The following is a 23,035-nucleotide window of genomic DNA, read 5'->3' as shown; positions in this document are numbered from 1 at the left end:
CACATGCATCTCCTGAGCAAAACTTCCCAGTGTTTCCACATTTGTGCAGTCCAGAAGCAAGGGCTCCTCACCCTACCTGCCCGTACCTGGTCTGGTCCAGCATCACAGGTCAGCTGGGCTTCCAAAGTAATTGCAATAGATACTTGAGAGATAAAGCTGTGAATGAAAACCTTCCTAGACCACACTGAGCTGGGCAAAAGTTTGCACCACACAGGTAAAACTTTCAGTAGTTTTAACTGCTCATATTCACTATCTGTCTACTCAGCACAAGAGAAAATGTGTTTTGTTGCAAAGATTTGAACAATGGTTTTGGCTTATTGCTTGCTGAAGTGTGACAGATGATGACAGCAATGCAAAGACAGAAACATTTATACTCCTCAGTATCAACTCCCTGCTTTAAAACATAGCAATGTTAAAATTTAGCATTCAGAGGAGAAAGAAACTATCTTATACACAGGCAGAAAAATTTACTATGCCTAAGCACAGGCCCATAAAAATATCTCTCTTGAAGGACTGCACATGACAAAGGGGAATGACACTGGAGCAGTTCATTAAGAAATGCAGCCCATGGGAAGTGCTCAGGTTGGGGAAATTCATCATGACTATCTCCTGTGGGAAGGACCCCACACTAGATCGGGGAAGAGCGTGAGGAGTCTTCCCCCTGTGGGGAAAAAAGTGGCGGAGACAATGTGATGAACTGACCACAGCTCCCACTTCCCAAAACCTTGCACTGCTGTAAAGCGAAGGGAGAGAAGCCCAGGAAAAAGGGAGGGGAGAATGTGTTTTAAGATTTAGGTTTGTTTCTCGTTATCTTGCTCTGATGTGATTGGTAATAAACTGAACTATGCCCCTCAGTTAACTCTGTCTTGCCTGTTATGGTAACCAGTGAGTAATTGCTCCCTTTCTTTATCTCGACCCGTGAGCCTTTCATTGCATTTTCCCTACCCCACCCAGCTGAGGAGGGTGGTGATAGAAGCTTTGGTGGGCACCTGGTGTCCAACCAGGGTCAGTGCAGTACAAACCTTTAAAACAGGGACTTCACCTGGTTCTCAGGATTAGCTGGTAGTGTTTAGGTGAATAATCAGTACAAGTCTGTCTTGTCGTGCAACGTTTAATCCTACAACGTGTTTAATACAGTATGGTTTTCTAAATGGAGTCTCAGAAGGTAAATTATTAAGTGATCTCAATGTCAGACAAAATTGTCATCTCTGATGTGATCCACTGGATTTTTTTTGCTTTCTGAAAGGCAGGAAAAGGGGCAGGAAAGGAGAGATCAAACCTGCCAAGTCAAAGTATCATTTGATACAAATTCAGCTGACAACTGAAACAGATCACTCCTTTCCTGGCTAAAGCCATGTCCGTTATAGCACTGAAGAATCATATTGGACATGGAAAGGAGCATGGTCAAGTGCACTCTAGTTTTAGCTATAAAGATTTCAAAATTATTCTGAGAGGGACAAGTGAAATAATATATAACATATTTGCATGGTTTGACACATTCATAGCTACGACATTCAGAATTGCATGGCATTCTAAGGGAGCATCGGGTTGCTTTTGATTTATTTTTTTATTTTTAGTTATAGTTTTTCAGTTTAAAAGCTACAGGGCACTGTACATTCTTGTAAAGCATTTATGGGAAGATTCAAAGCTGCAGAACTTTGTACAAACTGATTTGCATTTCAAAGCAGTGGAGATGGCTGTTTTGGGTGAGATCACACAGAACTATTAACTAATAACTTTAATGAGCTTTCATAATTGCATAGCTGAACTTTGACTAGGATCCTCTTTTGAAAAAGAGTATCAGCCAACAGTAACTTGACTCTTGACACTTTGGACTTAAGAAACAAGGCCAGAGAAAGAAAAAAAAGAAGGCAATTAGTTTATTTTTATTTTTTAATGAGGAATTCCTTTATATATGTAATTTATTAAAGCATTATAAATACTCCAGAAAGGTTGTAAAAACAATTTTACAGGTTCTCATTCACATTCAAGCATAGAGAAACTGTCAGTTCATAATTATTTATTATGTTTTTTGAATTTTGGGCCCAATAAGCTATAATTTTAGAGAAGTAGTCTCTAGTGCAATACATGGTACAATCACAAAGCACTAAGATTATGCTTTTAGGTTACATCTATGCACAAATACATATATATGTACCTACTTGTATGCACACACTTTAATTTCTTGAATGTATCACAGTGAAGAGAGGGATGCAAGGAAGGACAATGAGGTAATCCTGCAGATGTTTAGAGGGAATTTTTAACTGGCAAAGGATAAGGTACTTTGTGCTGGTTGTTTAAGAAGGAATGGAAAGCAACATAATTCAGCACAGTGACAGTGAAGTAGCCAATTAATTAACATCACATAAGTTTAAAGAAATGTGTGAAATAATTTTTCACTGCAAGAAATCTACCTTTTAATGACATAATTTCACTCTGATTTTTAAGGAGTAGCATTTTTGATTAATGGATGTACAATGAGATAAGGTTACTTTTTATTTCATTTTTTTAATGAAGATAGTAATTTTCCCACAAAGCAGTTCAAAGCTAAGAGTGTAGTCACACATTTCTTTACCAGGAAGTGTGGTAGTACCATCTGTGTCAACGTAAATTGAAATAATAAATTTAATTTATGTTTTCCTCTAACCAGTACTTAACTTCTAACCCTGATCCAAGTAAACTTTACTTTTCTGACTTGCTATTTAATATAAATTATTGGTTCTCCTTATTGAAATGTAATTCACTCCAGCTTATATCTCAGTCCTGAATCTTTCTTGCCTGCAAATGCGTACACACACATGCGCACACCATTATAGATTAATACATATCCATCTCCATATCTGTGCATACCTTTCGCAGAAGACTACTGTTAATGTCTGAAGTGCCTTATTAACATTACTTTTCTTTATTCCAGACAGAGACAAAAAATCCTTTTATCACATTTTATACTGTCCATTTTATACTTTACACTCCTCAGAAGTTTTACTTACTAGGTGGATTGGATAGCTGCAAAATTGTTTCATAATTTTACTATCTAAAATGACCACTCTAGGGGTGCTTACCTTCCACTGAACCTGTTTACCTTGTGCTTCATACATTAGACAGCTAAGGAAGGAAATGAAATCCCTGTGTGCTAGAAGTATCAGTATGAAAGCACTAATCTCACAGACTGAGTTCTGAAAGCAATAATCAGAACACCCAAAAATCTCTCTGGTCTGAATTCATTGCAAACACCTAATTCACAGACCCCTATAGATTTCCAGTTTTAACTTAGTGCCTAATGAAGTGAAGTTTACCTCTCAAAACCTTTGTCACAGCTGGACATAACTAGCAATAGTTACTTGCAAGACTATAACTTAAGGGGGAAACTAGATCTCAGCAGGTCGTTGTTCTAGAACAAAGTCAAAATGTGCTTTTATAGGTAATATCGTACAGAGTAGTCTTCATCCAGGCCTCCAGTCTACATGTCAAAATCAGCATCCAATTTGCCTCTTATTGTTAGTCTCTGCATAGATGTGTCAGAATGGAAATACAAAGCCACATCAGTCAAGAGTGAAATTCTTCCACAGAGTTATGAGAGGAGTAATATGTGCACCATTCATTTATGGTCAGTCGAAGAAAACAATTTTTATGTGGCTCCAAATAATTTCTTGCTCACTCAAACAATCAAAACAGTTTTTAACAGTCAAAACACAACAGCTGTTGATTTCTCAGTACAATTACAATAATGCTAATGCTTACAATCCAAACCACCCAGCTTCTGTTGAGAATTGTTAATGTTACAATAAGATTAATAGATCCAAATATTTGCTCTTTTTCTTGCATCTTGAATCTCCACTCTTCTGATCATCCACAGTCTGAGAGGTCAACTCTCCTCTGTCAGGCAGAATGATTACCACGTTCCAAGTTGTGTGCCAGGGGAGTAAGGTGTTGCTCCAGCATAGTTACTGGTGGGACTTTCTTCTTCATCAGTTTGTGATTTGCTCAGTATTATTTTTATGTGGTTCAAACAGGTTATTTGCTAAAACAACTGTCTGATTTCCTCATAAATTTACTTATACCATAATTCATTTAAGCGTATTTATCCTCCGTGTACAGGAGGATTTCTTTTACATTACAATCCATGTGACAGCACATAGACAAATTACTCAAATAGAAGTTGAAAACTTCTTAGGTAGTAGCCAGATGATTCTCTAAGCCCAAACACACAGATAAGGTGGTGGATGCTTGGTCATTGGGTAATTTTGTCATTATGGGTAGGACCAGATGGGCAATATTCATCTGTTCAGACCTGACAGGTAATTACAGGTGGAAGTTATGTAAACATATTTTCAGCTAAAATGAACCCAAGTTAACCAATCCAGAAAAGGCTGAGGTACACTATAAGGCTTATTAATATCATGAAGCCAAAATCCCAACACTGTCACTCATCAAGTTGGCTGCACCATAGGAGTTCAGGCACTTCCATTGTCCTTGCTTGCAGTTTGCTTTAGTCTGAAAGTGTCTCAGACACACCTTCCTTTGATGAACACCTATATTCTTTTCTTCTTCTTCTTTTGAAATGAGTTATTGGGTGTCTTCATTTAGTAGCTACTGACGAAAAAGTCTCTGGCCTTTGGTGACTAAATATGAAAAGTACACCCTTCGGATAAGGGGATTTAATTTAATAGATGTTATCTTGTCTTCTTTTATCCTCATTTTTAACCTGAAGGCGGGAATTAATAAATTGCTTACTAATTCTGATTCCCATTGAATCTCTGGTTCCTCTTTGGACATTGCACTGCTTAAACACAGGCAGACCATGTTATCTTGGTTTTTGTCCTTCTAAAAACTAGTTTACATATCTTGGAAGTACAAAGATGTATTCTGTAAAACCTTCTTAAGTCTTGGGTTCTAAAAATCACATGAAATACCTCTGTGCAGTAAAAGCAAAGAACCAATTTGTCCTTATTACAAATTCTAAACAGAGACGCACCAGTTCTTCCTTCCTCATCTGAGCCACTGCGTACGCATATGTGTGAACAAGCTCCATCTATTTATAGCTTTAATATATGCAATAAATGTTAAAAGGAATCTTTTCATTGTTAAGGAGCTCCTGTTCTTGATTATAATACATCATTAAGATTTGCCTTAAAACATTAACGGGAATAAGAAAGGCAAAAGCTTAGTTTCATATCACCTCACAGAGGTCCAATGCTGTAAATTTATCACAAATCCTATTAGCCCTTTTTGCAGAGTGTGTGGTGTTTATCTCAGGGTTAATTATAGCACTGTCTTGAGGAAACCCACTGAGAGTGAGAAAAGACTGAAATCTAACCTTCTTTACTGTTTGCAGTAGGAAAAGCTGTTTTGTCTCCTCTGACATCTGGAGAAAAATGCTGGATAAACAGCCCCTTTGGCTAGCCCATTGATATTGAAGGAAAATCTGCTTTTTTTGTTGGTCTTGCCATTCACAGTAGGTTTTACTGTTTCGTTTCAAATGAGAACGTGTGTTTGCTTTGAAATGGTACTGTAAAATTGGCTGAGTTCTCCCTTTTCTGCAGACTTAACTTCTCCCCTTTCCCATCCTCATCCCCACAGGCCCGTGACGGAGGGTTAGCCCAGATCAGTGGAGTCATGCGTCACACAGCTCTGTCATGCTGGCAGCCGTTCCTGGGTCTGGCTGTGCTGCTAATCTTCACAGGCCCCACCATGGGCTGCCCGGCCCGCTGTGAGTGCTCGGCACAGAACAAGTCTGTCAGCTGTCACCGAAGGCGTCTGATGTCCATCCCAGAGGGCATTCCCATTGAGACCAAAATCTTGGACCTCAGCAAGAACCGACTGAAGAGCGTAAACCCTGAGGAATTCACATCGTACCCTTTGCTGGAGGAGATTGACCTCAGTGACAATATTGTCTCCAATGTGGAGCCTGGAGCCTTTAACAATCTCTTCAACTTGCGCTCCCTCCGGCTGAAAGGAAACCGTCTGAAGCTGGTCCCCCTTGGGGTGTTCACTGGGTTATCAAACTTAACAAAGCTTGATATAAGTGAAAACAAGATTGTCATTTTGCTGGACTACATGTTCCAAGATCTGCATAACCTTAAATCGTTGGAGGTTGGGGACAATGATTTGGTGTATATATCACACAGGGCCTTCAGTGGGCTGCTTAGCTTGGAGCAGCTCACCCTGGAGAGATGTAACCTCACAGCCGTACCAACAGAAGCTCTTTCTCACCTCCACAACCTCATCAGTCTGCATTTGAAACAGCTCAACATTAACGCTTTGCCGGCGTATGCCTTTAAAAGACTGTTTCGCCTGAAAGACCTACAGATAGAGGCCTGGCCCCTCCTGGACATGCTGCCTGCCAACAGTTTGTATGGTCTCAATCTTACTTCTCTCTCCATCACCAACACCAACCTGTCTGCGGTACCTTATTCTGCTTTTAAACACCTGGTTTACCTGACACATCTCAACCTCTCTTACAACCCCATTAGCACCATCGAAGCAGGCATGCTGTCAGATTTAGTGCGCCTGCAGGAGCTCCACATGGTGGGGGCCCAGCTGCGCACCATTGAACCACACGCTTTCCAAGGGCTTCGATTCTTACGTGTGCTTAACGTGTCCCAAAACCTGCTAGAAACCCTAGAAGAGAATGTATTCCATTCCTCCAAAAGCCTTGAGGTCCTCTGTATTAACAACAACCCTCTAGCCTGCGACTGCCGTCTCCTCTGGATTTTGCAGCGGCAGCCCACCCTGCAGTTCGGGGGTGAGCCACCAATGTGTGCTGGCCCAGACAGTGTAAGAGAGAGGTCATTCAGAGACTTTCACAGCACAGCTCTTTCCTTTTACTTCACCTGCAAGAAACCCAAGATACAAGACAAGAAGTTGCAGTACCTGGTGGTGGAGGAAGGGCAGACAGTGCAGTTGATGTGCAATGCTGATGGGGACCCGCAGCCTACCATCTCCTGGGTTACCCCACGCCGGAGGCTGATCACAACTAAATCAAATGGTAGAGCCACGGTGCTGGGAGACGGCACCCTGGAGATCCGATTTGCTCAAGACCAGGACACTGGGATCTACGTCTGTATTGCAAGTAACGCAGCTGGGAATGACACCTATTCAGCCTCCCTTATGGTAAAAGGGTTTACTTCAGATCGTTTCCTTTATGCCAACAGGACCCCTATGTATATGACAGACTCCAACGACACAAGTTCCAATGGAACTAATGCGAACAGCTACTCTCTGGACCTTAAGACAATATTGGTGTCCACAGCTATGGGCTGTTTCACATTCCTTGGAGTGGTTTTATTTTGTTTCCTTCTTCTTTTTGTTTGGAGCCGAGGGAAAGGCAAACACAAAACCAGCATTGACCTTGAATATGTCCCTCGCAAAAACAATGGTGCTGTGGTTGAAGGGGAGGTTTCTGGACCACGACGGTTCAATATGAAAATGATTTGATGGTATTCTGCTAGCAGTGCTTTTTCTGTGGCATTAAAACCTATTAAAACAGCCTGGCATGTGGAATCGCTAGGCAAAAGCAGCTTAATGCAGCTGTCAGTGTATCAAAAGGTTGTAGGAAAATGGAAAGACTATTTGTGGTTATACAACAGAGCCTCCAGACCTTGAGGCAGATGTGTCAGGGCCTTTCATAGAACTGGGAAATTGTACTAACTGTTTGCATTGCAAATATTGGCATTCTGGGGATATCAGCAATGAACCACTGGCTCATGCTCATGGACAATTGTTCAACATTTTCTACTGCTACAAAAGAAAAAAGAAAAAAAACAAACAAAAACCTACAGTGTAGGATTTACATACTTAAAGAAAAAGACACATTTGTCTAAAACATACTCTACAGTGACATTTGTATCTATATATCTCATTTGGTAAAACTTTGCATCCTCCCTTCTAGTTGGTTCAACACTACAAAAAAATTAGTAGTTTTTTTTCTTTTTAATCTACATCTATACTGTGTACATTTTAAAGCAATACAAATGAGAGGTTGTGCTTTTAGATATCCACCAATACTGACCCAAGTGTGATGTCACCCTTCTTTTAACTACCATCAAACTTAAATTAGATTCTTGTAGTTACTAATTAGAAATTACATAAGGTATTTTTCTCCTCATGTAGAAGGCCAGAGCTGAATAACTGAGAGTAAAAACAATCAACTCTGTCAATCTTCTCTTCGTATAAATATAAGGCATGTGCCTAGTTTTGATACAGAATGGAATATTTTTTATATCTGTGATATCACACTGGACCAGTTTACTGTAACATAGCCCTGGCTCTCACCCAGGGAAGGCAACCCACTAGTCAATGCTGGCATAGAGGAGTTGAGTTCTACCTTGAAGAGAGAGAATCGGTTTTGTTAGCCCTGATTTTAATTTCAAAGCTACTGTTAAAATGTTAATGTGTACCGGGCAAAATAAAGAGCATAATACATTCTGCAGACTCCTTGGGAAAGATGGTCATCTTACTATTTATACAAATGTATTAAAACATACAAACACTCTGCTACTAGGAATGAACTCTTCTCCAATGCCAAGTAAACTACAGTTGTTCATGCATAATATGGGGATTATAATACTAAAATAATGATTAAAACATGATAGCCTCAAAAAGGCTAACATACTGCCAGATATAATGAACCTCTAGCCACTGTCATTCTCATCTTGTATATTTGTAGATAACACACAGACACAAAGCTAATTTCCAAGAACAGATTACTTAGCTATTCTTGATGCCATTTTAATAACAATGTGGTTATGTTTCTTTCAGGGGCAGTATCTTAGAGCAAGAGGGGTGAGTTATTCCAGATTTTAGAAATCATTTTTAATGGAGAGAAGTCAGAAGTGAAATATTAGTTCAGTACAAGTAACCTTTTGTTTGTTTGTTTTACATCTCTAAACAAATTATTGAAAGACTGAGAACTGAAACTTTATTCTTAATCATTAATATCACTATTCCTATTTTGAAATTCTCAGCAATTGCAAGATATGAAGTTGTTCATCACTTCTCCTTTTTCCAGCAATTAGGAGCCATAAGTTTGTCCTACATGGCTGATAACAAATACAATTTTTCAATGATTGGCATAACTCGGAGTAAGGATAACAATGACTATATATATATATTTAATCAAAAAGAATATGAAAATATTATAAGACAGAACATTTGGATTACTGTGATTTAAGAGCCCATGTTCAATCTTAATATTAGATTTCAGCACTTTGAAACCAAAGTCAGGCTGACCTATAATGGAATGCAGGTGCTTCTAAAATTAGTATCCACATTCTTAGGCAGAGATTTTCAAAGCAGGATAACAATCTCCCACTCCTATCAAGGGAAATGTGTCAGAAGTTGTAAAATCCAGCTGTGCTCCCCAAATGTACCCATAACAAAGCTGCAGGACCCAAGGCTAGACAATTTTGAGAATCTCTTTTCTTAGTGGTTGATATTTGGTTGCATCGTTGTTCCATTTTATGTTGCCAAACTGAGGAGGTTGCAACAGTTGTTAGAATTTTGTTCACTTAAGTTGATTTTAAGTTTAGAGCTGGGTTTTCTTGCTTCCTTTTTTTTTTGCTCTGAACTAGATAGGTGAAGATTTATAGAGATGCTTGATCAGAATACTCTTTGTTCTACGACAGTTTGTAGAACATTAAAAAAATGGAATAACCCCTGACTAAATTCTAACACCAGGGAAATTATTTTTGTTGATGTAATAACCACTGCACTGACGTCCAAAACTCTACTGTACCTTAATGTGGGCAGTTAAAGAAACAAATGGGGATAAAAAAAATGTTTCTGAACTGTCCATTGAAGACATTTGCATGTGCCTTTCCCTTGTAATTGTCATTTTTTCAACTAGTAATCCATTGCCCCTGCAGTCATTTCATGTTAAATGTTGAAATCAATGTTAGAAGCAAAAAGTCTCCTAAGTTCTAGACATTTGCAGCTGATTTCTTCATATTAAATGACACAATGAAAAAATTCTGAAAAAAAAAACACCCTAGAAAAAATGTACTTTTAGGGTTAATTATGAATTGCTGTATTCCCTTACTCCCTTAGAATGACTCTAAGAAGTGATTGCATTGTTAGTGCACTGCAAGGATTTGTGAGCAGAAATATGCTTAGTTACCTATGTGAAATGTGTGCTGGTGATGAAAATCACCACTTGCTGTTGCTGAGCACCACCTTGCAGATCTGTCAACGTTCTGTGTATTGCCTTGAGTTCAGTCAGTATTCAGTTTTTCAGAATCAGTGTTTGCTTCCTGCCTCTAGTGATGTTCTTCTTTTTGCAGCCTACTTATTTCAGCATGGACTTGACAAGGCATATGGCATCTCTTAACAGAAGTGAGGACAGCAAGACTCAGAGACACGCTTTTTATCTTGCTCCACGCGGTCTCCTTTTTTATGTATCTGTGGGGCACACACTCACTGTGGCTCTTTTGGGCGGATAAGGAATACAGTGCCAAGGTCGCGCCTAGATAAGCACCTTTTTGGCAATTCTTTTAAGAACAGAATGGCTGAATGCCTACGTGCTTCTTGAAGGAGTCACTTCTACTTCTCTGCTAGAGATCAAGGGGACACCCCAGTTTATTTTACTGCAGGGGAGAAAAAGGACTGGGCTGTAAGGAGGCATCTGACCAACATGGCTCCCCGATCATATATTCAGAAACAGGTGGATAGTGCACACCTGGTACTAAAAGTGGGAACAAAGGTTTTAAGCTACCTCTGACTTTTGTACAGGCTGGCCCCCATACTGGCACAAGCCTGAACTTACCTGGCAGTCAGTGCAAGAAAACTCTGAGGAGCAGCAACAGTTCTGCAGAAATGGAAAAAACAGAAAATGTCAAAACCAGCAAAGGAACTTGAGAAAGCAGGTACCAAAATATCCTTGTCATAATTCCTTTAAGAGAATGCTTGAGCCTCCCACAAATATGTTTTGAAGTCCACTTCCACAGACCAGTACTGTTCTTTCAGAATAGATGAATGTACAAGTGTTTACAGAATCACACTGAATCATGGAATTATTTAGGTTGGAAAAGACCTCCAAGATTATGAAGTCCAACCTTTGACCTTGCCAATTAGACCATGGCACTAAGTGCTACACCCAGTCATTTACTGAACACCTTCAGGGATAGTGACTCCACCACTTTCCTGGGCAGTGCATTTCAATGTTTAACAAATATTTCTGTGAAGAAATTCCTCCTGATGTCCAACCTGAATCTCACCTGGCACAGTGGTGAGGCTGTGCTCTCTTATGCTGTAACTTAGTTGCCAGAGAGAAGAGACCGACCCCCATCTTGCTACAGCCTCCTTTCAGGTAGTTGTAGAGAGTGATAAGGAACCCCCATGAGCCTCCTTTTCTCCAGGATAAACAACCCTAGCTCCTTCAGCAATTCCTCATAGGACTTACTCTATATATTCTCCAGCAGTTCCTTGGCCCTTCTCTGGACATGCTCCAGGACCTCAACATCTTTCCTGTAGTGAGGGGCCCAAGACTGAACACAGGATTCAAGGTGTGGCCTCACCAGTGCCAACTACAGAGGGACAATCCCTTCCTTGGTCCTGCTGGACACACTATTGTTGATACAATCCAGGATGCCATTGGCCTTCTTGGCCACCTCGGCACACTGTTGGCTCATGTTCAGCTGCTGTCGACCAGTACCCTCAGATCTTTTTTTGCTGAGCAGCTTTCCAGTCACTCTTCTCCAGGCCTGTAGCACTGCCTGGGGTTATTATGATCTGAGGGCTGGACCTGGCACTTGACCTTGCTGAACTTCATATTGTTGGCTTCTCAATCCAGCCTGTCCAGATCCCTCTGCAGAGCCTCCCTACCCTCCAGCAGATCCACACTGCCACCCAACTTAGTGTTGCTTTGCAAACTTACTGAGGGTGCATTCGATCCCCTCATCCAGGTCATTCACAAAGATGTGAAGGAGGACTGGCTCCAATACTGAGCCTTGGGAACCCTACTAGTGACTGGACACCAACTGGATGTGCACCATTCCCTACTGCTCTCTGTGCCCAGCCATCCAGCCAGTTTTTAACCCAGGCATTTTTTTAACCCAGTTAAACTTTCAATAAGTGAGTTAAAGAGAAGACTGAAGCAATATATTAACAAAAGAGTTTGAAATTATTTGAGGATGGTTAAGACTAACGAGCACACCACCTCAGCCTTACTTTTAGATTTTGAGATGGTTCTCTTTTTTTTTTCCCCTTCTTCTTTCTTATTAACTTTGCAACATTCTTTTCAGAAGGACTTTGTCCACAGAAATCTAACTTCAGTTAGATTCAGACTGGGAGGTTGCTTTTACCCTCCGTTCCCACTTCACCAACCATTCACGCATGCTACAAGAGCCAACAAGGTCGACAGCTCCAGATACACCTGAACTGAAATAGGAGACTCCAAGGTCCCTAGAGAACTGTTGACACAAGCTGATGTCACTAAGTGGTTTTTTAACTAAACTTTTTTTCTTTTGACTTCAGTCACACTGCCATTCAAGGTTTTCCTTATTTACATGGATGGTAGCTATCTTTTTTTTCCTAATTTCTTTCATCTTGGTATTGAATCATCTATGACAGTAACAGTTATAACACCACAAATAAAATTAAGAAACATTGCACACTACACCCTCAGCACTACAAATTGTAATTTAGGTATATGAGATGCAGTAAGAAGTCAGCATTAATATTTAATGGCAAGTCTTATCTAAACATTGTGACATAAGAAACTGGTGAGAAGAAACTGAGGGATGTTGGCCATGTTGCGACGGAATCACATCAAAGACAAGTAGAAACAGACTTTGCTACACCATGCCTGGATATCAGTTTTAGAGATTGGACTTTTTCTGAAAAACTTTCAGGATGTGTGAATGCCAGAAGCCCACATTTAACCCCCTAAAAAGACAAAGCGTTGGCTGAAAATCCGGTAGAGCAAGTGGCTTCTGGCTGCCCGAGTACAACACCAGCTTGCAGCAAAGACAGACAAGAAACGGTAGTCAGGCAGTTATTTTGCCTCCTCCACTACTGCATTGTGTGAAAATATAGTCCATTAGGCAGTAATAAAATGGACAGTCCTTACCCATTTTTCTTCAAAGGAGGCAACATTTGTATAATAAACTATAGTCTGTTACACCTCCATCCCCAGCAGTGAAACACCCAGCAAGAAGTGAGGAAAAGGAAGTCTATCCTGACCAGTTTGCTAATTATCATTTTCCTCTGAATGGTCCTAGTCTACCTGGGGCTTGCATGATAACTGCCCTGTCCATTTCCATCATCTCAGCTCATCAGGTGGCTTGACATGAAGTAGCAGGCAAAGAAACACATGATCAAGTTGTCCATCTTCACTGAACTGTAACTCTGATCTCAAATAAAAGAAAAAGCACAGCAGTAGAGTCTTAGAAATGCCAGTCTGCTGCAGCTGATTCGTAGTTTTGCCATAAGACAACGTGTGAGGAAACACTGTATACGTGCTTTCTGACCTTGTTTCAGTACCCTGTGAGACTGATTCCTTTTTATGCTAAACAGAACCAGGAAAAAAAAAATTTAAAGCTCTCATCCAGTAATTTAAAACTTAATTGTGCCTGGAGAAGTTAAAGGAACACTTTGGAAAAAGCAGAGGGCCTCACTGTTGGAGAATCTCTCAAGAAATGAATGAGATTTTTCAAGCTATCTGAGCAATTTGGATGCCTTGTTCTTATCACCTGTGATAAGAATTAAAAACTCAACTTCCCTTGGCAGCTTAGAAGAATCACAGTTTAGTGACACATGCTTCTTTTGCCTGTCTCCTAGTTCTGCCCTCTTCCCTTCTCAGTTTCAAATGACTGTGATGCCAAATGAAGATCTCTGGATTTGGTTAAGTTTCACTGAATGTTCACATGGCTTTGGGAATCTGATCTCAAACCAGAATCTTAAACCTCCTTCAAGCCAAAAATAAAAATAAAAAAAGAAGTTTGAGTAAACCTCCTCCTGCAAGTGAAATAAACCAACTTCTGTAAAAGCCTTGCTACTGAGATAGCTACATGCCAAAAGCAATCTGCAGGGGATTTGGGGGGGGGGTTGGGGGTTTTTTGATTTTTTTTTTTTTAATAGGAGCAGGTGGTTGGATATAAGGTCAGCTGAAAATAAAAATCTGTATTTATAGCATCAGCAGAATGAGGAAAGAGCTTGCATAGTCAAGAAAATGATCAATGTTATTTCAACTTAAATTGAAGAATACTTTGTCTTTCATATTCAAATAGGTTATAGAAAAGTACAAAAGAACAGACTTTCACCTCATAATTTGATTATTTGTATTTGTTCAGCAGGTACCAAAATTGTCATGAAGCAGTAATGTTGAAGTAAGAGACTGAAAACCGATTTTCTACTGTAACCAGGCAATATAAACCAGGAGACACCATTCTGTTGCTCCCAGTTACACTGGAAATTTGATAAATCAATCTAGGTTTTTTGCTTTCTACTAAGCAGGCTGTAATGGAAATTAGTTTTAATTATTTCTCATCTTGTGGCATATCTTTTATTCTGAATTGCTTTAATATTTACCACTGCTAACTGAGCTGGACAACATGAAAATGTACATTGTGGAAAGACAAGGAAAAAAGGCAAATGGAAATCTGTAACCTTAAAGAAGTCTGCCTATTTCTAAGCATGGCATTTGCAAGTCAGCAACACTATCTCCTCATATATAAGCCAAGAACAATGGCTTAAAAGCATTGTGCATAAGCAGCTGCATATGCAGCTGTGGAGATGGTTGTGAACGTGTACACACCTTGGCAATTTTAATCTTTCAGAAAAAAAAATTATGGCTTCTCAAAGAATTCATTTATGACACTTCAATACCTAAAATCAAACAACACTTTGACGGCATTACACTGGGCACTGTATAAGTAGGAAGTAAATTATACCACTGATCTCTTGAGCTTGCAGCCATAAAGTAAGAAGTTGGCTTTTGAGCAAGTACACATGATAAGAAGTCTCTCATTGTTTGTGGAGGGAATGCCATAGTGCAGTATATTAAAATATCATCACACTTACTAAAATCTGTTTGCAAGCACATGTAGTTCATATGTACATGTTTGTGTGTGGAAAAAAAATAGTTATATTTGTTTTGTTCTTTTCTTACTTAAAGTATTAAATGTATATTGTTTTTGAAAGGTGACAAAGTTAACAAGAAAAAATCGTGCTGTAATTTATTTTAATATATATGATCATGAATATGGATGGGAAATGAAACAGCCTTGCTGTCATGATCCATGAAGCACATGAGAATTCAGATTTGTCCATAAGTTCACTTCATGTTTGAGCAAAATATACTAATATAATGGGGGGGAAAAAAAAAAAAAAAAGAAAAAAAGCTTTGTTTGTCAAGACAGTTGTCCTGAATGTCATTTTAAAAGTTACTTTAGGGCTTATGTCATGATGTGTATCATGCTTATCCACAATGGAACCCAAATAAATAATTCCATGGAGTGGCAAAATTTACTTGAAAAAGTGAAGAGAATTTACATTGTTTCAGCTATTGTAGTTGATCTTTTTTTTCCCAAGGGGTAGTGCAGGAAACTAAGATAAGAACAATACAGTTTTCTTAACATCAGACCTTAGGTCTTAGTGCAAAGTCTTCACAACAAGGTGTCATCTCAGACCTACCACTCTTGAACTGAGAATATAAAACATTACACTGAGAAAAAGAAGACTCTAGCAGGTATTTTTCATCTACTCACTCTCCTCTTCATTGCATGGACCCCTCAAACACAGAGAAAAAACTAGGTCTCATTCAAACGTGGTTTGGGGTTTATTCTCCATACCAAGTATCAGTCAGCCTGATCCCTCACTTTTACTTGTGCAGTGTGTTCAGGTAGTCGATGGGGATACCAATCAGGCTAATGCTGGAAGAAAGAAAGCCTGCCACTTACCAGCACCACAGAGAGAACAGCAGAAAGATAGATTTCACCAGCTGTGTCACTTGGAAAGCAACCAATACTGAAAATCTGCATCTGAAACATGGTTTCTGAGGAAATCACCAGTATTCAAACTCCTCTATAACTGCACTAGAAAAATTAAGTGGTGGAAAGTATAATCTGCTGAGCTTGAAAGCTATTTCAACCCCCTGAGGCTTGCCACAATCCACCAAATCTACAGCAGAGATGAGTCTGAAGAAGGACACAGGCTGTAATCTAAACTATTGCTACTCCCATTTTTCCACAGCTAGGTACTTTTACCAACAGAGAATTTTGTTTATGCTTTCTGGGATAATCTGAAATAAGATTTATCACCCACGAACCAATTATATTCTAAACCAGGGTCTTACTCACTAGAAAGGAAAACAGTTGTTAGTGCTACCTCAGGAATTGAAGCAGCAGCTTGAAATCCTGATAGATTGCAGAGAACATAGACAGACAGGGGCTGAACAGACAGGGGCTGAATCTGAGCTCTCTTGTGCCTCCCGAAATCTGTCTTATCCTTATGTATTTGCCTTTGACACCCCAAAAGATTTCGGCTGACTTGCACCACTGTACCCTCCTCTGCAGCAGAATGTCAAATGCAAGGAATTTTTTGGCTAAATTTACTATTGATTATTTTAATAACCTACTTTATTAATAATCTTTTAATTTCCTTTAATTTTTTAATCTGACTGGCAGTCTAATATACTGCAATACTGCCTTTTGTATGACATGAAAAAACAGCTATTGCACCCACCCCTGGATTGAGAACATTGACTTTTTTTCCTCAAAAGGTTCCTCCACTCTAAGATTAAGATTTCTTTTATGCAATTATAGTTCATTTTTTGGACTACTGACACTATATCAAGGGGTGGAACCTGTTCCTATATCATAAGATCTATTGAGCAAATTCCAGTTTTACAGTAGAAGAAACTACTAGTTTTCTCCATGATAACCAGGTAGAGAAAAACACCATCACTGACAAACTCATTAAAACTGAAAAAAAGAAAAATAAAATTAGAATTGTAATATCTATGGGTAACCTAAATGAAAAACACCACTTCAGATTTTTAAAAGCATCCAAAATTTTCTACAGTACACTCACTTTCAAAAATTTTTAAGAATATTTATACTTATACAGATCCACTATAGAGGATTTGTCACACAGTTAATACCCCTGTATTAGATACCACAGATACCTTTAAATAAACAAATCTTTGCACCTAAAGTTTATTTTAAGAAATGCCTAGGTTTAATATTTTTATATTTTAAAAAGTTAATGGGAAGTGGGAAATCACATTACTTACCAAGTAATAAACACAATTCACAAATACTGAGTTATTCTCACGTGGGGGAATGCTCACAGTGAATTTCACAGTCATAAAACTTTCCCATATACAGTTGTAGATGACATGCTATAGAAAAGGGCTTTGTTCATCTCCTGCACTATCTGGACTGGGGGAGGAGCTGGTAATTCAGGTACAAATAAATCTGAAAATACTGGATTAAGAAACATAGAGTTATTGCAAAGGAACTGATCTTTCTGTCTACTGACTCAGTAGCAGTCTGGGAGTTTTGGCCTAAATTCCTTCTTTCCTAGATATAGGGAATTCCTCATAGAAAGCCTTATTTTGCCTCTGTTCTTGGAAAGGTAAGCTTCAACATTAGTAATCAATGGGTAATGAAATACAATAATTTAGTAAAATACAAGATCGGATAGTAGAGAAGAATAGGAATTAAAACTTGTGTAAAACATTATATTACACTGGTACTTAGCACACCGTCTAAGTAACTCTGAAATTATTTGGGTTTGCAGGATCTCATTTATTAATTAATAGCTAGGGGATGCATTCAGCTAGTTAAAGCTGTAATCACCAGCTAGAATATCTTATTTACCTCATCAGTCCCTAAGTGGAAGTTATATTTTTCTGAGCTATTTTCCAATAACTTTCCTATTTATATAACTCAAAAGCACAAGTGATGGAGAGCACACTTATTTTATTATAGGAAGACAATGATAGTAAATTTAATCTATTACTTTTGCTAAGAGAGTTCCTTGCTGTATGTACAAAGATTAATAGATTATATAAATTATCTAAATTATTGCTATCACTGAAACCAAACAACATCTCACTTTAAGAATCTATCAACCTTTTATACATCTGTGCAGTGCATCAGTTTTAATGCACTGGAAATAATACTTTGCTTTCATATAGAACAGGCATGCCACGTAAAAGGGTTAGAGACAATGCAGCCATCTGAGTTACACAAACGTTTGCATTTTAATGGGCCTTATTGAATTTTTGTCGGCTTTTTGGCAGGCTGTCACATTTCACTAAAGTATATCAGATCATCTTTGCCTGGCTTGAGGAAGAGTTGTCAGTTAGTAACACAAGCAGAAGGCTGGAAGTCAGGATTTCTTGGCTGTAATCAAAACCCCTAGGCCTCTAACTCTCTGGAGAATACAATAATAATATTTATTTTTCAAGAGGAAGATTCTGCCATTTCCCTAAGGATTATAAAGCCAAAGAGTTATGGTTCACCCATGCATGTGTGAGGAATGATAATTCTGATGAAGGTTGGTATGTGGTAATAGGCAGTGTTATCAGGCAAAAAAACGCTTTTCTAAGAAATGCAACCCCTGCTGCCCGAAGTGCTCCAGAGGAGCACTCCACTTGGCAATGTAGTGACAGCAGTGGTCTGCCCTGTAGTCAGCGTTTCCAACCATTCCAAATTAAAGACTCTTGTAGAGCAGTGGCAGTATATAAAAGAAAATTGTCATGAGATATGCACACCAACTAGACTCTGTCTTTTATGCAGTTCAGTGGTATATTGCATGAAAAGACCTCTTAATGCCTCACTTAATTAGTGGCTTTGCAATGCTCAAAAACATGATTATTTCCTAATCTATGAAGATTTGTCTCTTTGCCTTTGATTATAGATGAGAAATGCTGAAATGAATGCAAACAACACATCAACTGTCAAGTGTCACATCAAGCATTAAGAATCCCACTACAACTACGAAAACATTTCTCTTTGGTCCTTATATGAGACTACGCAAACTAGGTCACATAGTTTCTCTACTCTCTAGCCAAAATTTCTTAAAAGAAAGCTAACATTTCCACAGGTTCTCCAACTTTTTAATAGATAAAGTAACAAGCATACACTTTTCAAATTACTGTTGCCAATGTTTATCATAGGGAATTTGTCCTGACACTACTCTGTTTCCCACAACACTGAGTCGTGGCCAACCTCATCTTCATCTTTTAATCAAGAATGTTTTGCTTACAAACAAGCCAAACACTTGGAACTTCCCCATTCCCAGCTTCTGCTTTAGAACTGAAGCCAGAAGACTTTGCTGTGATGTCAGTGAAGCACATTTGATAGTTAATGACTGGTTACTGCCTTGCATCCAGCAGTCATTGGGAACTATTTCTGAGGTATGGTTTTAATCTGGCATGATTAAAAATAGCAACTAGTCCTTGGGAACAAGATTAACCAGTACATCCATTTTGTCATTCAAGATCATCAACTCAAGACACTGGAAGGTGTGTTCAAGTCATTGAAAACAGAAGGAAGTACTTGCTGGATGTGCATGTCATCTCAGAGAACTGTAAACAAAAAGGCATGTAAGAGGTCAAGTTCTCCTTTAAGTGTTAAATTACTGAAGCAGAAACCCAAACCACTGCAAACAGTAGGAGGTAAGCATTAAAAAAAAATAAAAAAAAATAAAAAAAAACCAAACCAAAACAAAAAATACATAAGAATTTTGCTCTGGTGGGTTTTATGGTGTAACAATGAAAAGTCAGAAAGATGAATAAGAGATGTACTCATCTCTTATTTTTAATTTTATGGCGAAATTATTTTCTCAATGTGATAAAATGCTCCCTCCAGATCCTGTATTAACACAAGGATTCTCCTCTCTTCTTGTTCAAAAAGGAGAGCTACAAATCACCTCATTTCAGTACAAATACTTCTTAAAATACATTCTCTTCTGTTCAAAACATCAAACCTTCCTGGATTTTCAACAGCTGTTGTAATTGTTTTTCATAGAAATCGATTTTAATTGTAACACTGTTCTGCTACAGCCCTATTGTCTGTGTCCTTTGAATTGTCAATTACTTAAATGAAGAAATAAAGGCTTGAAAGTGCATTGTCGTATTTGATTTCTATGTTTCAACTGTCTTATCAGAAAGAAAGTTAAGAATTTCATCTGTTGAGACACAAAAATACTTTCCTTAAAAAAAATAATAAAATAAAGATAAAAATCCATTATTGTTTCACTTGTGGTTTTTAAGACAGAAGTTTGAGGTTGTCATTCTAGTCCTTTGCTATAGTTTTGGAAATATGCATAGTATTTCAGTGATTATATTGATTATAAATAAAAAAGGGTTTTCTTAAATAATCCAATAAGGTTGAATTCCTACATATATAATCTAGTGTCCCCCTGCTAGGATAGTACTTGTTATGTCAGTGTCATCTCTCAGCCTGCCCTTTCCTCACACTTTCCAACCAGTGTGTGACTGGTAAGTTCCACATGTGGTGCTCCCATTCAGTCCCAAGACCATCAAATGTAAGGATTTGTTCCAGTGCCGCCTTCCCTTGTAAGCGTGGGCAAATGGGATCTGCATGCTGAGGAGCTGCTGATCCAGGAGCTTTTAAGTTGTCCTTGCCACACTGACAGCTCTTTCCCTGCTGTCCTGTCTTCCTTTGGTGGTCATCATTGGCTTACAGGAGGCACATCTATCCCCACAGATGAAAACAATTTTTCTTTGCTTTGGAGATGGACGAGCTCTGAGCCACTAGCTAGTCCTGTTCTGTCCAGGCACTTACACATTTGGGCTCTGGTTTTGTGCTGATGTCTGGCTTCCAACCAAAAGCTGGAACACTTCCAATGGCAACCAACCTATGGGGAAGGCTGCTAGTGGGGCATAAATAGCAGGCAGGAGTACCTGAAGCAGAGGCGAGCCTTGGGACAACTGTATTTTTGAGCTACAGAGTGTTTTCTAACAGCAAAATCCCCTACCAAGAGGAAGTAGATGTCAGAGGTACTTAATCAGGCTCAAGACAACTCAGTCAAGCCCTTGGTGACAAGTGTAAAACACCAATACTGAGCAGAACACAAAAAAATTAGGGGAAAGAGTGGAAAGGTGCCTTGTGGGAAGCCCCAGCAAGGTGTGCAGAGGTACAAAAGGTGGTGGGGCCAGAAGGCTGCCAGGGTACACACTGCTGCCATGGCTCACTGCAATGTGCCAAAACCATGAACTGAGCCACACTCAGTTCATCCCCAGGCACTAGCAGAGTGTGCCCTACCTGGTTCATGCCTGAACTCCACTGTGTGTCTCTACAAGGCGTGCAGAGTCAAGTGCAGCTTTGGTTGGTGCTCGTTCCTGCTTTGAGGGCTGCAGGTGGCAGACCTTGGGCCCATCCCCAGACCTTACCCTGTGTTTCCATGGTCCTACCTGTTGCAGGAAGCCATGCACTGCAGGGCACTTGCAGTGAGGTGATACAGTGAGCCAGCAGGAAGCCAGACTGCCCTCTCTGTGAAAGCCTGTGTAGCCCATCAAGTTCTCAGCGTGAGCAGAAGCTGACTTCAGAGTACTACAAAATGCCTGCCACAGAGCCATCAGCTACTGGCACCCAACAAAGAGCTCCCAGACACCCAGAAGCCCCCATCTTTCATCACCCCATGGCCTCCTGCTATCCTTTCCATAGTGCACACCATTCCCAGATGAGCAGTGACAGTGTCCAGAGCTGCAGTCGGTGACCCCCAGTGTGGTATCTGGGGAGCCCTTTTCCACAGCCGTCCTGATACGCTCAGTCTGATGGTGCAGTTGGAGCTCCAGGAAGTCTATGAAGCCAAATAAGAGTTCACCTTTTGTATCTGGGATCTTCCAGATGTTTAAGGCTAATGCTCTTTAAAAAGCTCTTGTGAAATGTCTGCCATTATTGAAGAGAGAAATACTGGCTCAATAATCCCTTAGAGATGCACTGCTGAGAAGTGATACCTTTAGACCAAGAGAAAGGAGTTGTGGCTTTGCAGTACAATGAAGGTAAAGGACAAAGATGTTCTCAAACGGGACTGTGAAAGAAATAATTTTATCGCATGGGGGCCCAGAGCAAGTTTGAACACAAAGGTCAACTGGAGTGAGAACAATCAAAGCCAAGTGTTCTGTACCCCAGAACAAGGGATTGTAAAAAATATACCCTGTTGCTGCTATGTGTATGCTGGAGGTTGTCAAGTAACTGCATACTTCTTTGGTCTATGCATATCACAAAACTTTTGAACTTGGCATGGGTTTTATGCCAGTTAGACGAAAAGAATTATTTGATTTCTCAGAAACAAAAAAGACATCACAGCCCCTGCATCTGGCACATAGCTAACGCAGCTAAAGCCATTATCACCTGCAAATATTCATCATGCACCCCTGCTTGAGATTATGCACAATTTTCTTCCAGAAAATAAAATACATTCTTTAGAAGATCAAGAGCTTATGGATACATTTTTAATATCAGAAACAATATTGTGTGCTACTGCAATACTGCAACAGTTTTCTCTTACAACTTAAATCCAGGTTAAAAAAGCAGTATATTGGATTTCTTAACTGTCGCTTTTAGTGACAGCTCACATCTTTGTGGGTACATCTCAGAAATCAGTCAACTCTTTCTTATCCAGAACTGAAACATAATGGTGCAGGAGGTTCTTCTTTGTTGGCATTTTGGTTTATAATTCATATATTTTCCTGTGTTTGGTAGGCTTCATTGTTGCTGTGTCCTCCCTACATGAACTTTACAGGAAAATTATGAAGAAGTATTCCTCTGGTTTGTACATTTTTAGGTATAAGCATCTTCTACATCAAATGAAGACAGTAACAGTCTTTGTCTGTATAGTCCCTTTGAGCTCTTAACAGATTTGCCTTCTCCCCTAAAAGTGTGTCTGGCTTTCCTCATGACAGGTCATGTAAAACTCCTCTTCTAGAAATGGCCTTTGAAAACCACTTAAGGTCATCCATATTGCTTTTATACAAGAGTAACATGGCCAAATTTAATTTTCATACTTCTTCAACTTTCAATGGCCAGAATCAGAAAATCAGCTTCCCTTTTGAAAAATC

At 39.3% G+C, this 23,035-nt stretch overlaps 1 protein-coding gene across 4 annotated transcripts in view; it reads left to right on the top strand.

The window, feature by feature from the left end:
- Positions 1-19,722, top strand: part of LINGO2 (leucine rich repeat and Ig domain containing 2) — a 495,378-nt gene extending 475,656 nt beyond the window's left edge. For 3 of the 4 annotated variants that reach the window (XM_027709281.1, XM_027709283.1, XM_027709284.1), the window contains one exon: positions 5,581-9,973. In XM_027709281.1, the coding sequence (XP_027565082.1) occupies positions 5,617-7,437 (1,821 nt within the window). In that variant the 5' untranslated portion in view covers positions 5,581-5,616 and the 3' untranslated portion in view covers positions 7,438-9,973. Of the gene's footprint in view, positions 1-5,580; positions 10,863-13,776 lie in introns of those variants that run through there. The other variant, XR_003538511.1, reaches the window with a different exon arrangement.
- The last annotated feature ends 3,313 nt before the right edge of the window (positions 19,723-23,035 follow it).

Source organism: Neopelma chrysocephalum, unplaced genomic scaffold (genome assembly GCF_003984885.1).
Source record: "Neopelma chrysocephalum unplaced genomic scaffold, ASM398488v2 Primary Assembly neopelma1_96737, whole genome shotgun sequence".
Classification (NCBI taxonomy): domain Eukaryota; kingdom Metazoa; phylum Chordata; class Aves; order Passeriformes; family Pipridae; genus Neopelma; species Neopelma chrysocephalum.
This window is presented reverse-complemented; position numbering and strand designations above follow the sequence as displayed.